Source organism: Pan troglodytes, chromosome 11, assembly GCF_028858775.2.
Source record: "Pan troglodytes isolate AG18354 chromosome 11, NHGRI_mPanTro3-v2.0_pri, whole genome shotgun sequence".
Taxonomy (NCBI): Eukaryota; Metazoa; Chordata; class Mammalia; order Primates; family Hominidae; genus Pan; species Pan troglodytes.
The window spans coordinates 109428235-109442419 of record NC_072409.2 but is presented as its reverse complement, the minus strand read 5'-3'; the positions used below and the strand labels follow the sequence as shown (position 1 = coordinate 109442419).

The window sequence follows — 14185 nt, the reverse complement described above, 5'->3', positions numbered from 1 at the left end:
TTTTGCATTATTTTGGGAGATGCCTCAAGAGAAAATGTCAACTCATAACATCCTAATGAAATGTTTTGACTCTGAAATAAGAATTGATGAAATTATACTTGGGTTTAGCTTTCTTAATAAAGAAAATCTTCTCTGACAGGACCGAGGTGATGAGTTCACATACACTGGAAGCGGTGGTAAAAATCTTGCTGGTAACAAAAGAATTGGCGCACCTTCAGCTGATCAAACATTAACAAACATGAACAGGTACTACTATAGACACTGTTTAGAATTTGAACATTGAATAAAAGTTTCATTATAGGACTGTAAATTGTAACTTACATTGCAGAGGAGAATTTCAAACTGGGAGTTAAAGATCTGAAATTAAAATTCCAGTGCCTGATTATGTAATTGTTTATCAGCATCCTAACATATCTTTATACTGTTATTTTTAAATGCCATAATTTCTAGTCTTACTGAATACATGTGATATGCATTTGAAAATGTTAACAACTTTGAAGGAAAGGAGCCTGTGTAATTTAAGTGAAATTGAGAATAAGGTGGCTTGTCTACTGCTCCATTGGTCAAAGCTAAAAGTGACAAACTCCTTTTTAGAGTAAACTCAGTAATTTGAAATAAAACTATGTTTGGGAGCCACATTTATGTACATAAATGAAACATAAGGTAACTTAATCAGATCTGTACTGAATGTACTTTTAGAATGTCTGCTAATCAGATATCTTCTAAGAGTTGTTAAAGGGAATGTTCATTTAGTTACAAAAGTGGTCTTTTCTAACTAAATCCCCTTAAGACATTACAAAAGAGCCACCGTGTGCTGATCTTTATTCTATAGAAATACTAATGACATCTCAGCTCCCATGGGTACAGAAAATTTATTAATTTCAAAATGTTTTATTTTATAAATGCATGCTAATACCAATATTAATAAGTAACCCAGACCACCAGATAGCAAAAATCACATTATAGTTTGTCCTGCTGAAATTTTTGTGAACATTTCATAAACAGTTTTTATATCCTGTTATTAAGGGTATTTTGTCGATTGAGTAAAAGTGAGTGTTTTTCACTTTGAGTCTAAATCACTCAGTTTTAAGTAGTGTCCCCTTAATTTCTGATTACTGTGTGATGTAAAGAATATACCAGTATGATTTCAAGACTTTCATGCGTATCAATTTACATAGAATCTCTGTTTTTATGTGTTCTGTATTATTTCTGATAGTAGGATTATTTTTACTGAACCAGCAGAGGAGACAGGTCAGATTTGCTGGTGAAAACATTCTTGAGACAGGAGCTTAGCTGCTCTTTTCTAGCAAGAAAGCAGTCCTTCAAGAAGAATGTCTTAAAATAAATATTTTGATGTGTTTTTGTCAATGAAAATGTATCTCAAATTTGCAAAAGGACTCTTTCAAGTTGTCAAATCTGAAAATTATTTTTCCCTTTAATAATCGATAATTTTGCTTGAAAGGAACTTCCTTCATAACTACCCACCATTGTAATGTACATGTTAAGATTCCTTTCACACTTTTGGACAATCTGATAAGTACCGCTACAATCTCAGTAGAAAATAATTGACAAGCAGTAAACATGTTTGCTATAAACAGGAGATAGTGAAAATGAAATATCAACTGAAAACAATTTAGGATTGAATTATCAGAGAGACTTTAACATCTGGTCAGTTTATACGTTAAGTTGTGAATACGCCTTGTGATTGTAAAAGTGCTTGGGCAAAGGTTACCTGTATGTCTTACAAACATGAAAACTGAGGTGAAAGGCACTTTGCTCTGACCCATAGTATACTCTTTGCCCAGTAGTGTATGGTTGAATTCATTTTTGCATCTTTGCTAAGAGGTAGTTCGACACCTTGCTTCTGAGTTTATTCCTATTTCTTCCCCGCTCTTCAAACTTTAAGAAACTGAAGAGGGCAGCAAAGTAACCTGGCCATCTTTTATCAGGGCAGTCAGAGGCACCTGACTGGTTGAGTGGCAGATAGATTAATGGAGGAGCTTTGTTACTGTATTGCCTAGTTTCATCCTCTTGGACTCTTTTCATATACTTGAATAGCCTAATTATCCTGAAGCCAGAAGTGAGTTGACAGTGCCAGTTAGTGGTGGCAGTAATTATGACTGAAGGTATCTGTGAGCATTAAAGCATTCCATTCAGTGACATGAATGAAACTTACCCTAGCTCTTTAAGATAAAATAGGTGTAATATCTCAATAGGTATTCTGTAAGACGTAATACTAGCCCTAGAGTTGATGGCTGTGTTTTTTTCTACCTCTCAGAATTTTAATGCATCTTCCTTTTAGATTAAAAAAAAAAAAAGGTAACTTGGGAAGCTTCAACTCTTTGACCACAGCTATATAAGTTATTTTTTAAAACAAAATACTTTCAAGTTTATTTACTCACTAAAAATATAACTATGGTCAAGACATTTCTTTTCAATAGGTTAGTCATTTTCTTGACGTCTATTTTTTTTAACTTGAGCCTGCATAAAAAGAATTAAACCTTGAAGAAGTATTTTATGTCATATCTGCTTTCACCAGATTGGGTATAGTTCTGTTTTTTGTTTGTTTTTTAAACCTTAAGTGTTCTCAGTGTTTTCTTTTCACTTAAGACGTAGGTGTCCTAGAGGAAAATGCTAATTTTAAACTGATTCTAAAATTGTTATTTTAAAATAGTAAAAATAACTTAAATACAGATTTTGGTACAACTGGGTTCTCCCAAGAGTAAGGTCTTCTAACATCTAATAAGCTCATTGATTTACTACTATTAGGTGAATGCATATACTAAATAAGTTCCAGCTAAGTCAGGTACTACTTCCAATTCAGTGTTCTTCTTTGACCATGCATTAATGCATTATCAGTAAAATGTAGTGATCTCAAGCAGCCAGAAGTCTTCATTGTCATTAGCACAGGCATTTGGATGCTTCAGGCTTATTGAAATTTATCTTTTTATGGAGACCTTTAAAGAACATTCTCATACACCACTTATTCTTAATATCTTTTAAACTTTAAGGATTCTCTGTTGTCTGGAATGTGGAAAGTAGACCTGGGAAGGTCATTTGTACCTTGCTGACAAATTTATATTTCTGGATTTCTTTCTACATTATTCCAGCAATTCACCTCACACCCTTACCAAAGATCACTATTGAAAAAATCATTTGCTTTAGTTTTCCAACGTTCTCCCTTCCCCCAACAAACGTTATTTAAAGAAAAATTCCATGTATTTCTAGTTGTTTTCTATTATACGTGGCACAGATGTTATTACTTTCAGAAGAACCCTACAGGCTATCTGAGAACCAATCCCCTGGCTTGGGGGTGACATCAGAAAACTGATTTGTCTTCTCTGCTGGTGGGGGAAAGCATAATCCTATTATCTGGAATAATATGGAAAGAATCATAGAATCTTAACCATCAGGTAAGGTATAATTCACCTTTTAATTGAGCTAATGACTCGATTGTGTACTTGAAGAAAAATTACATGGTATAAAGACTTCTTTGTTGTTTTTTAGGGCATTGGCCCTAAACTGTGATGCTCCATTGGATGATAAAATTGGAGCAGAGTCTCGGAATTGGAGAGCTGGTAAGCCAGTCAGAGTGATACGCAGTTTTAAAGGGAGGAAGATCAGCAAATATGCTCCTGAAGAAGGCAACAGATATGATGGCATTTATAAGGTGCTCTATCTGGCATGACATCTTGTTTGTCATTCTTCCTGGGCTTTCAAGGCAGGGTTGTTGCAAGGAACTACTGTGGGTGGGCTCGAGGAAACAGTAGCCATCTTATATTGCTACTTTTTCTGGAAATTGAACAGATGCATAAAGCAAACTCTTAACTTCAGCACTTTACTTTTAAGGCTTATTTCGAGTTCCTAGGGGCAGAGTTGGGTTAAGATTTTTTTTAAAAAATGTAAGTGTATGTTCTCTATAATAAAGCCATTTAAGTAACTGGCTGTTGTATAACTTGATTTTTATATATCTTTTTGAACGATTTTAGTTGTAATAGATTTTCAAAGCAGCACATCATAGTAATAGATTTTCATTCTTTGTTTAAAAAGAGGCATTTGCTGCCATCTTTACGATACAAAATTCTGTTAATTAGCATAATCTTGTTACTCTATTAAATTTATAGCAGTCTGTCCTCATGGGAAGTACTGTAATAGGAGTTAAGGTCAAAACTGTTTTAGTGAATATTCTTGACTTACTATCCTTACGGCAAAGCAGAATATTCAGAAGTTGCATTTAGTTCTGGCAAAGATTATTTTGATACCACTAATGTGATGAATAAGTCTAAATTTTAAATCTCAAACTGGCACTGAAATGTTGTGATTTAGGTGGTGAAATACTGGCCAGAGATTTCATCAAGCCATGGATTCTTGGTTTGGCGCTATCTTTTAAGAAGAGATGATGTTGAACCTGCTCCTTGGACCTCTGAAGGAATAGAACGGTCAAGGAGATTATGTCTACGTTTACAGGTTAGATTACATTTGTCTAGGCTGCCTGTGTGTTCATAAAAATATACACCTCTTCTATCTACATGCCTTAACACTGGATATAACCCACAGCAATTGACTGGTGGACTATAAGGGGTGAGGAATAAGATCATGCAAATAGACAGAGGAGAAGAAGAGAAAAGGTAGTATCCTAGATGTCAGACTGCCCTGGGACCAAGGGTTGTGCTTGGGAAAAGTTGGACCTGTTAATTAGAAGTAAAATATTTCCAAATCAATTTGGAAATGACGTGAAGTGTGAGGGAAAGGGATTCATGAAATTTAGGTATAGGAGGCCCTGGAAAAGGACATTTATCCTAGAGGGCACAGGGGGTGTCTCTCTGGTAGGGGAAGGGTGGGGAGGTGGCTTTATAAGAGTGGTCTGCCTTCTCCCTTTCTCACTTTTCCTCACCCCTTTTCTCTCTTCCCCCGCAAAGCTGCTTCCCTGCCCTGCCACCACCTTTAGTGCTTTGTCTTTTTTCCCCTTTGCCCATGCTCAGCTGTTAACCCATAAAGACTTCGTTGATTTTGTGTGCATAGTGGATGGTATGGCTGCATTAATCCCTTCACTGCCTGTATACCCTAGAATTTGTCCCTGACACTGACTTCAGAGCATGGTTTGAGTTCATCTCCCATCATTCCCCATTGTTGTGCTTCCCGTAAAAACTGCCAGCTTTATCATTTCCCCTGGCTCTGCCCACACTGCATGTGTAGGGGCTGAACTATGGGCAAGTGTCTGACCACCCAGGCAGGTGAGTGTGTGTCTTCTAATGCAAGTCTGTTTCTGTTTTTGTTGTCTTTTTAAACTCATAGAATTGATTGTTGAAAATAAGACCATCAACTGCTAAAACAACTACTAAAATAATTCTTTTTAATATAAAAATAACTTTGTCAAATTCACTTTCAGAAGATTTTTCAGATGTCCCTGTTGAGAGCATTGTTCTAGATAGGTTATATTTGAAACTGTGAGCAGAAGCATGTGAGCCCATCTGCTATGATGAGTAATAGTCATTGAGGCCTGAAACATACAGTGCTTTAAGCATGACTGTTATTACAAAGCATGCTTCTCCCACCCCACCCACCCCCTCAAAGAAGGTAGCCATTGAAACATAAGGATGATAGATAGAATGTATTACTTCAAATCTAACTCTTAGCTGGTGGAGGATTTAGTAATTTAGTTGCTTTAGGTCTTGTAAAAGCTCCTGCCCCTAACTTTAGGAGATGAGAAGTTTGACCCTTAATGTTCTTGATATTTTTTTAGATCAACTCCACAATTTACTGTGATCCAGTCTATCTGCTTTCTATCTGTTGTGCTCTATGATTGGTTCTCATTTACCTTCATTTCTGTATTCTACTTTCCTTAAACTTTAAGGAAATCTAATCACAACTCCTGAAGACTTATCTTTCTTAGATCTGAAACTTAAGATCAGTGTATTATAAAATGGAATCTCTTAGCAGTCACAGCTACATAAATTGGGATTTTAATAGTTGTCTGTGCTTTGAATTCTTTTCCTTTAAATGTCTGTTTCTTTTATGTAAAGTTTTTCAGTTTGGGGAACGTGTAGTCTTCCCCTCCCTTTTAATTTCTCACCAGGATCTAAACCCCCCTTCTCTGTGAAGCTTAAATCTGCATTGTACTCTCCCTCCTCCCCCCATCAGTATCCAGCAGGTTACCCTTCAGACAAAGAAGGGAAGAAGCCTAAAGGACAGTCAAAGAAGCAGCCCAGTGGAACCACAAAAAGGCCAATTTCAGATGGTAGGTAATGATTGCAAAATATAAATAATAATAACATACTTTTGTTGTTGTTGTTGTTGAGACAGGGTCTCACTCTTGTCACCCAGGCTGGAGTGCAGTGGAAAGATCTTGGCTCACTGTAGCCTTGACCTCCTGGGCTCAAGCGATCCACCTACCTCAACCTCCGAAGTAGCCCACGGCTGTACACCACCACACCTGGTTAATTTTTGTATTTTTTGTAAAGATGGGGTTTCTCCATGTTGCCCAAGCTGGTCTTGAACTCCTGGGCTGAAGGGATCCTCCCGCCTCAGCTTCCTAAAGTGCTGGGATTACAGGCAGAAGCCACTGCATCCAGCCAACATACTTTTTAATAAAGAGAAATATTAAGAAAATAAATTGAGACTTAAATGAAAGCAAAGGATTTGGCTGGGGGGGCATGGTAGAAGATGGATCTTTTGTTTAATAGTGTCAGAGCCAAATAGCAGGAAATAACAGTATCCTAAATTTTAGGGGAAATTAGATGCTGTTTTATGTTGGTTATCTTTCTGCTAAACATTACTTGTGCCAGTTAACTCTTTTGTTTCATAGTTCTGCTTAGAACCACTTGTAAGTCTGCTGATACATTTTTAAAATAAATCTAGATGACTGTCCAAGTGCCTCCAAAGTGTACAAAGCATCAGATTCAGCAGAAGCAATTGAGGCTTTTCAACTAACTCCTCAACAGCAGCATCTCATCAGAGAAGATTGTCAAAACCAGAAGCTGTGGGATGAAGTGCTTGCACATCTTGTGGAAGGACCAGTATGTGAAGATTTTTTTAAATAATAACATTCTGATATTAACAAATGATAAATAATTGTCTCATGAAGTCTGTTTTTCACACATCAGTCAAAACTTCATCCTTCTACCCGGTTTTCTAATCCAGTGCCACTACCTTTCAGAAATAATCTGAGGCAACACATAGACATGCGCCTAAATTTACTTTAAACCTCTTAGATGCTGGATTTTGACTTCTCTATGCCCAAAGTTACTTTACTTTGAGGTACTGTTCCTCAGAAGAATTTTCAGTTTGTGAAACATCGTCATTTTAATCTAAAAATCACCACGAAAGTTTTTGTTACAGTTCAAAGTTACCTAACAGCAGAAGTCTTAAGCAGTTCAGCACAATTTTCAAAACCTACATGTTAAACTAACTGGTAAAATTAACCAGATTATCTATTAAGTATTTTATGTTTTTAAATTTTCATTTTTTCTTAATCTTTAAATTAATCACATAATTTTAAAGTAAAAAGGAATCACAGTTAATTAATGTGTGGGCTTTGTGTTAAGCTGTGTTTTGCAAACAAGCCTTTCTTATCAAATCCCTAAAGTTGGAGTCTTCAAATATGAACTATCTCTTCATTCTTTTCTCACTTATTGTGTCTTTAATTTTACTTATAAATTTGAATCTTCTATTAAATATTGACCCCTTGTCATTTATAATACAATTACTTTTCTGTTTTCTTTCTCTCCAAAGTGTTGATGTGCCCCTATGTCTGTATGTCTTTTCTATCTAGACTGAAAGCAGCAACACAAAAACTCTACAGAGTTTCCTTTGTGAGAGATAGTCATTATTATTAAGGAAGAATTTTTTAAATATGATTTTTAAACTTTTAGAAATGCTGAAATTTATCAGATATTTGGATTTATATTGGAATCGTTACTTCCTTTGTCTATAAATGTGATACATTGAGTTATCTTTGGCAAAATGAAGCTTACATGTTTAGAGGACAGGGGAAAGTGATTACACTTTGAGAAGTGTTTACTTGTATTTTAGCCAAGACACCCAGGCGTAAGCAGAGTCTGACTTTGTTAGGTCACACTCATTTTCACTTATAGGAAATTAAGATACAGGAAGCAGTTGTTAATCAGCCTAATTATTCTCTGATTGGGAAAGATAGGGCTCGTTAGTGATAACTGAGGTGAGTTTCCACTGTAGGTGGGAGAGAAGCAATTACAGATGGAGGAAAAAGCTACCTGAGTGATGTGAAAGTTGTCTTCCCTATGGGTAGTGTCCCACTGGGACAGAATCTGACCTTCCTAGGTCATATTATTGTGACCTTGCTGCTAGTGATTACTCTGGATGTTATGTACTATTGCCCTGGACAAGTTTCATGCCCATTCTCTTCAGATAGGCCAGGAACACATTTATTAAGCCAGAAAAAAACAGGTGTTAGCCAACAGTGACTTTAAATAAATACATATGTGTATATATATTTATGTCCAAACTCCTTCCAAAGGCCTTGTGATCAGCAGCCCTACCTACATCTGTAGTCTCTTCTTAAACTAGTACTCTTGTGCCCAGATTGCTTGACTGCAGTGGTCACTGTTTTATTTAAACACGCTCGACGTCTTGATACCCCTGGGCCTTTACATACATACTGTTTCTCTGACTGGAATTCTCTTTTCATGTGTCTCACTCTTTCATATCCTTTAAGTCTGTATAAATAGATTCCTCAGAGAGATCTTCCCAAACTACCCTTTCTAAAATGGCAACTCTTTAAAATTTAGTTTAAAAAGTCCAAACAGATGGGGTTACTATGTTGCCCAGACTGATCTCAAACACCTGGGCTCAGGCAAGCCTCCCGCTTCGGCCTCCTAAGTAGCTGGGTTTATAGGCATGAGTCAATTTGCTCTGTTTCATCAGTTATTACTATCTGAAACTGTTTTTGTTTACTCTCCTGTAGGAACGTAAGTTCCAGGAGAGCACAGACTGCCTTTTCATTACCACTGTAGATGAGTGCCTAGCACATTGTAGCTACCTGTAACTCAAAATACCTGTATTAGATATACCCGTATTATAGGAACTATGGCAGTACCAGGTTAAATATTGGTCATTAACAAAGGTGTTTGTTAGGGAGAGAGTACCTGTTATAAAGTTTTCAGCATCTCCACATAATTGCCATATTTTAAAAATGTGTTTATAATACTTTGTAATGTATTTGACTTTAATGATCCATGTTCATAAATCAGTTAATATGAGACATCTTTTGAAATGTGACATTCAATTTTTAAATTTGAAACTTGTAAGGTTTTTTGGTTTGTTTGTTTGTTTGTTTTTGAGACAGAGTTGTGGTCTGTCTCCCAGGCCGAAGTACAGTAGCATGATCTCAGCTCACTGCAACCTCCACCTCCTGGGTTCAAGTGATTCTCCTGCCTCAGCCTCCCAAGTAGCTGGGATTGCAGGCACCCGCCACCACGCCCGGCTAATTTCTTGTATTTTTTTCTAGAGACGGTTTTGGCCATGTTGGCCAGGTTGGTCTAGCACTCCTGACCTCAAATGATCCACCCGCCTTAGCCTCCCAGAGTACTGGGATTACATGTGTGAACCACCATGCTTGGCCTTAACTTTTTCTATTAATATAAAAAATAAATGTGAAATACACTCCCTTACTACCTAAAATAACTGAAGGATTATCTTTATGACTATTTAGGAAAGAAACTAGTTTTCCTTCTAGCTTAAAAAAAAAAACAGCCAAGATGAAATGGAGCCAGTAATGGCTTTTGAAGAATACAGGGTATCCATTTGATCATGTTTACATTAGGTGGCTCTACTTTTTATAATTTCGTCCTACTGTAAATAAACATTAGCATCAGGAAGGTATGGGATTTTAGGACTGAGGTAAAATATGACAGAATAATCCTAGGAAAATAAATGTTTTGTTTATGGTATTAGATACTACAGAGTATTGTTTCCTAGTGTTTTTTTTAAGCTCCTAAAGACAAATATTCAAGTTTTATAACAGCAGAAGATTGAATAGATAATAGATGTTCATACATTTGGAATACTGTGCAAAACAGCTTTTTGAAAAAAGGCAGTCAGTATGTAATGACCTTGAGATAAGTTGCCCATGATTTTTTTATTTTTTAAGTGAAAAATAGTTTGTCCCTGGAATGTGACATTTAGGGGGACATTGACTTTTTAACATCATATATTGACTTTGCAACCTTTCCTACCCAATACTCTGATTTAAAAGTAATGTGTATGGAATGGGATTTCTTTATATAACTTTGCTCTCCTCAGGTAGTTAAAAATCAAGACTACTTGATTTTTTTAAATAGAAGACTTTTTTTTTTTTTAAGACGGAGTCTCGCTCTGTCACCCAGGCTGGAGTGCAGTGGCGTGATCTCAGCTCACTGCAAGCTCCGCCTTCTTGGTTCACTCCATTCTCCTGCCTCAGCCTCCCCAGCAGCTGGGACTACAGGCGCACGCCGCCACGCCCAGCTATTTTTTTGTATTTTTAGTAGAGACGGGGTTTCACTGCATTAGCCAGGATGGTGTCGATCTCCTGACCTTGTGATCCGCCTGCCTCGGCCTCCCAAAGTGCTGGGATTACAGGCCTGAGCCACCGCGCCCGGCCTCTAAATAGAAGACATTAAATGTGACTGAAACATTTTTATTGCTAAATAATAGATGGATATATTTTGGGATACATGTGAAATTTTGATATGTTCATATAACATATAATAAATCAGGGTAATTGGAATGTTCATCACTATAAACATTTATCTTATATGCTGGGAACATTTGAATTATTCTCTACTAGCTGTTTTGAAATACACAGTAGATGAATTTTATTAGCATATTATGAACTGCTAACTTTTCTTTCCTTATCCTTGGATACTGTTCTAGAATTTTCTGAAAAAATTGGAACAATCTTTTATGTGCGTTTGCTGTCAGGAGCTAGTTTACCAGCCTGTGACAACTGAGTGCTTCCACAATGTCTGTAAAGTAAGTAGAATTCCTTCCTCACTTTCCCTGTTAGGCATGAAGGCACACTAATTTCTATACCTGTTTTTAGCATGCTAAGAAGCATTTTCCATGAAGCAGGATAGCTGTGGAACCTTCTAGTTAAGAAGCATTTAGTTACGTCTTGGTGGTAAATGCATGTTTTAATTAGATAGTGATAATAATTCAAATATGTGTCATTTGAGATATTCTATCATGTTTGGAATTTTGAGGAGGGGCTGAAATGGGAAAGAAGGTAAGAGGTCATTGCTCTTGTCTGTAATAGCTTATATGTTTTATATATTATAGCGCAAACTGGAGTGTTTTCATTAATAAATAATATAAAACAGTTTATACCTAGCATCATGCCCAGATGAATTGAATATTGTGTTTTCAGTGTGGTGTAAAAGGAAAGTTTGTGTTTTAGTCAAGCCAAGGTTTGAATCTTGCTCTACCCAGTGGTGATTATGTGCCCTAACTTCAGAACTTCAGTTTCTTTTATAAAATGGAAACAAATCTACATAGGAGTTTGTGCCTGATCTTGAGTTAACTGTATGTTTAATGTATTTAGTACTGCTAAATATATATATATATATGCGTGTGTGTGTGTGTGTATATAATTTTTTTTTTTTTTTTTTTTTGACGGAATCTCACTCTGTCGTTCAGGGTAGAGTGTAGTGGTGCAATCTGGGCTCACTGTAACCTCTGCCTCCCCATTTCAAGCAAGTCTCCTGTCTCAGCCTGTGGAGTAGCTGGGAGTACAAGCATGCACCACCCTGCCCAGCTAATTTTTGTATTTTTTAGTAGAGACAGGGTTTCACCATGTTGGCCAGGTTAGTCTTGAATGCCTGACCTAAGGTGATCCACCTGCCTCAGCCTCCCAGAGTACTGGGATAACAGGCATGAGCCACCCTACCTGGCTGCTAAGTATATTTTTGGAAGACTCACCATATGTGTTAAGTGATTTGGTAAAATATAAAATTCATTTCTAAGCAAGGGAATCCTGATTTTTTTTTCCCCTCTAGGGCTCTGTTTAGAAAGGACAGGGTTAAAATCTAACCCAGAAGATTAGGCTAGTGGCAACCATATGTAATCTCTAACTCCACCATTTTAGTAGATGAGGAAACTGATGCACAAATTACATAAATAATTTACCTGAAGGCTCCCAATATCTGCCAGAGATGAAACTAAAGCCATGACTGTAGCCTTTTCCATAGTGCAGATTCAAGCCTTTATGTTTGTTCATTCTGTACATTTCTCTCATTACCAGTTTCTGGTTCCTATTTAAAAGCATAAGTTGCTGAGTACTTACATGCTTTATGCTCAGATTAAATTGAATGTTTTTGTTTCTACCATAGGATTGCCTACAGCGCTCTTTTAAGGCACAGGTTTTCTCCTGCCCTGCTTGCCGGCATGATCTTGGCCAGAATTACATCATGATTCCCAATGAGATTCTGCAGACTCTACTTGACCTTTTCTTCCCTGGCTACAGCAAAGGACGATGATCTGCCTGCTTTCACTGTGTTGTTCATGGTGGCTTTTTGGACAATAAAGAATCTAAAATGGGTGGGGAGGGTGGAAGAAATGGTGGACTGTATCTCTCACGTTCTGAAGCAGCTAATCCTCTTTCCCACATAGCCATCATCTTGTGTGTGTAGTAAGAGGCCCATTTCTCAACTGTCTTTTAAATATCTAAAGGTAGTTCCTGTAACAACTAGTTTTAATGAGTAAAAAGTCAAAGCCTCAGCTCTAGTTGATATCCAAGTTATGATTTATTTTGCAACTACCTCAGGACAGAAAAGATTTATGGGGATTTTAAAAATCATTGAATAACTAGTTAAATGAAATTTTAGCTACACACTGCCTCCCAAATATTAGTTGTGCCTGGTTCTTGTAATTTGATTTTACAGAAAAGGAAATGACACTTGAGATCCTTGGAATGAACACAGCTTCTAAAGTGTGCATATACTTTTTTAACGTCTCTTCTTCCATTACAATGTGTGTTTGCAAGGACAGGTTCATTTTTTTTAGCCCACTTTGTGAACTCCATTGTGCTTTTTTCTGGTGTTTTATGCAAGTTGACTACTAATGACTAATGAGAACAATAATGAATGCATTGTTGCTGCATTAGTGTAATGTGGTGTGGTTTTGCACTTAAAAGAGGTATTCATATGCTCTAGTTGTAAATGTTCATGAAAATCCACTTCTGTACTAGTCGAACTGCTTTTAGTGTCTCACCAGTGGTTTTACATCTGCAGAGTTTTGAGGGCTGTGCTGACCTTTGAGAGGATTTGAAATTGCTTCATATTGTGATCCTAAATTTTATATTCACTATATTCCCTAAAGTATACCTTAATAAATATTTTATGATCAGAAGAACAGCTCATTTTGCTTTACTTTTTTACACTTGTCTGGCTTATGTTATCAGTTTTAAAGGATCCTATATTTCTGGAGTTTTTCATTGTGCATCTCTATTGAAACATTTTTTTTACTTTGTACTGGTAATGAGAACCAGAATGAAATCTTAAGCACTCAGAACAAATTTCTTCCTCAGTTTTTGTTTGGTTGGTTGGTTTTTTGAGATGGAGTCTTGCTCTGTTGCCCAGGCTGGAGTGCAGTGGCACAATCTCGGCTCACTGCAAGCTCTGTCTCCTGGGTTAGCGCCATTCTCCCACCTCAGCCTCCCAAGTAGCTGGGACTACAGGCGCCTGCCACCACGCCCAGCTAATTTTGTTTTTCTATTTTTAGTAGAGACGGGGTTTCACCGTGTTAGCCAGATTGGTCTTGATCTCCTGACCTCGTGATACGCCTGCCTCGGCCTCCCAAGGTGCTGGGATTATAGGCATGAGCCACCGCACTCGGCCCTCAGTTTGTTTTTTGTTTTTTGTTTTTAAGTTTATTCTAATAGGAAAAAAATTTAAAATGGTAATCTAGTGACCATTTTCTGTAGTTTCTGTCCTGTGTTCAGTTTTAGTCTAATCAGTGCTACTTATTTCACAGACATAAGAATGTTTTAAAACGTTCTATTCTCTAAACTATACTGCTAGGCCAGGCACGGTGGCTTATACCTGTAATCCCTGTGGGACGCCAAGGTGGGAGGATTACTTGAGCACAGGAATTCAAGACCAGCCTGGGCAGCATTATAAGACCCTGTCTCTCAAAAAATAAAATCAGCAGGGTGTGGCGGTTTGTGCCTGTAGTC

The 14185-nt window shown here is 37.1% G+C and overlaps 1 protein-coding gene across 2 annotated transcripts in view; it reads left to right on the top strand.

Annotated features, from left to right (window-relative positions):
• UHRF2 (ubiquitin like with PHD and ring finger domains 2) overlaps positions 1 to 13359 on the top strand; it is a 93691-nt gene extending 80332 nt beyond the window's left edge. The window contains exons 10-16 of one of the 2 annotated variants that reach the window (XR_010148980.1): positions 140 to 246; positions 3508 to 3670; positions 4327 to 4467; positions 6142 to 6238; positions 6806 to 7016; positions 10888 to 10986; positions 12342 to 13359. Coding sequence is in view for 1 of the 2 variants with exons in the window: in XM_001142916.8 (XP_001142916.3) it covers positions 140 to 246; positions 3508 to 3670; positions 4327 to 4467; positions 6142 to 6238; positions 6859 to 7016; positions 10888 to 10986; positions 12342 to 12488 (912 nt within the window). In the remaining variant the exon portion in view is untranslated. The remainder of the gene's footprint in view (positions 1 to 139; positions 247 to 3507; positions 3671 to 4326; positions 4468 to 6141; positions 6239 to 6805; positions 7017 to 10887; positions 10987 to 12341) is intronic. The other variant, XM_001142916.8, reaches the window with a different exon arrangement.
• The last annotated feature ends 826 nt before the right edge of the window (positions 13360 to 14185 follow it).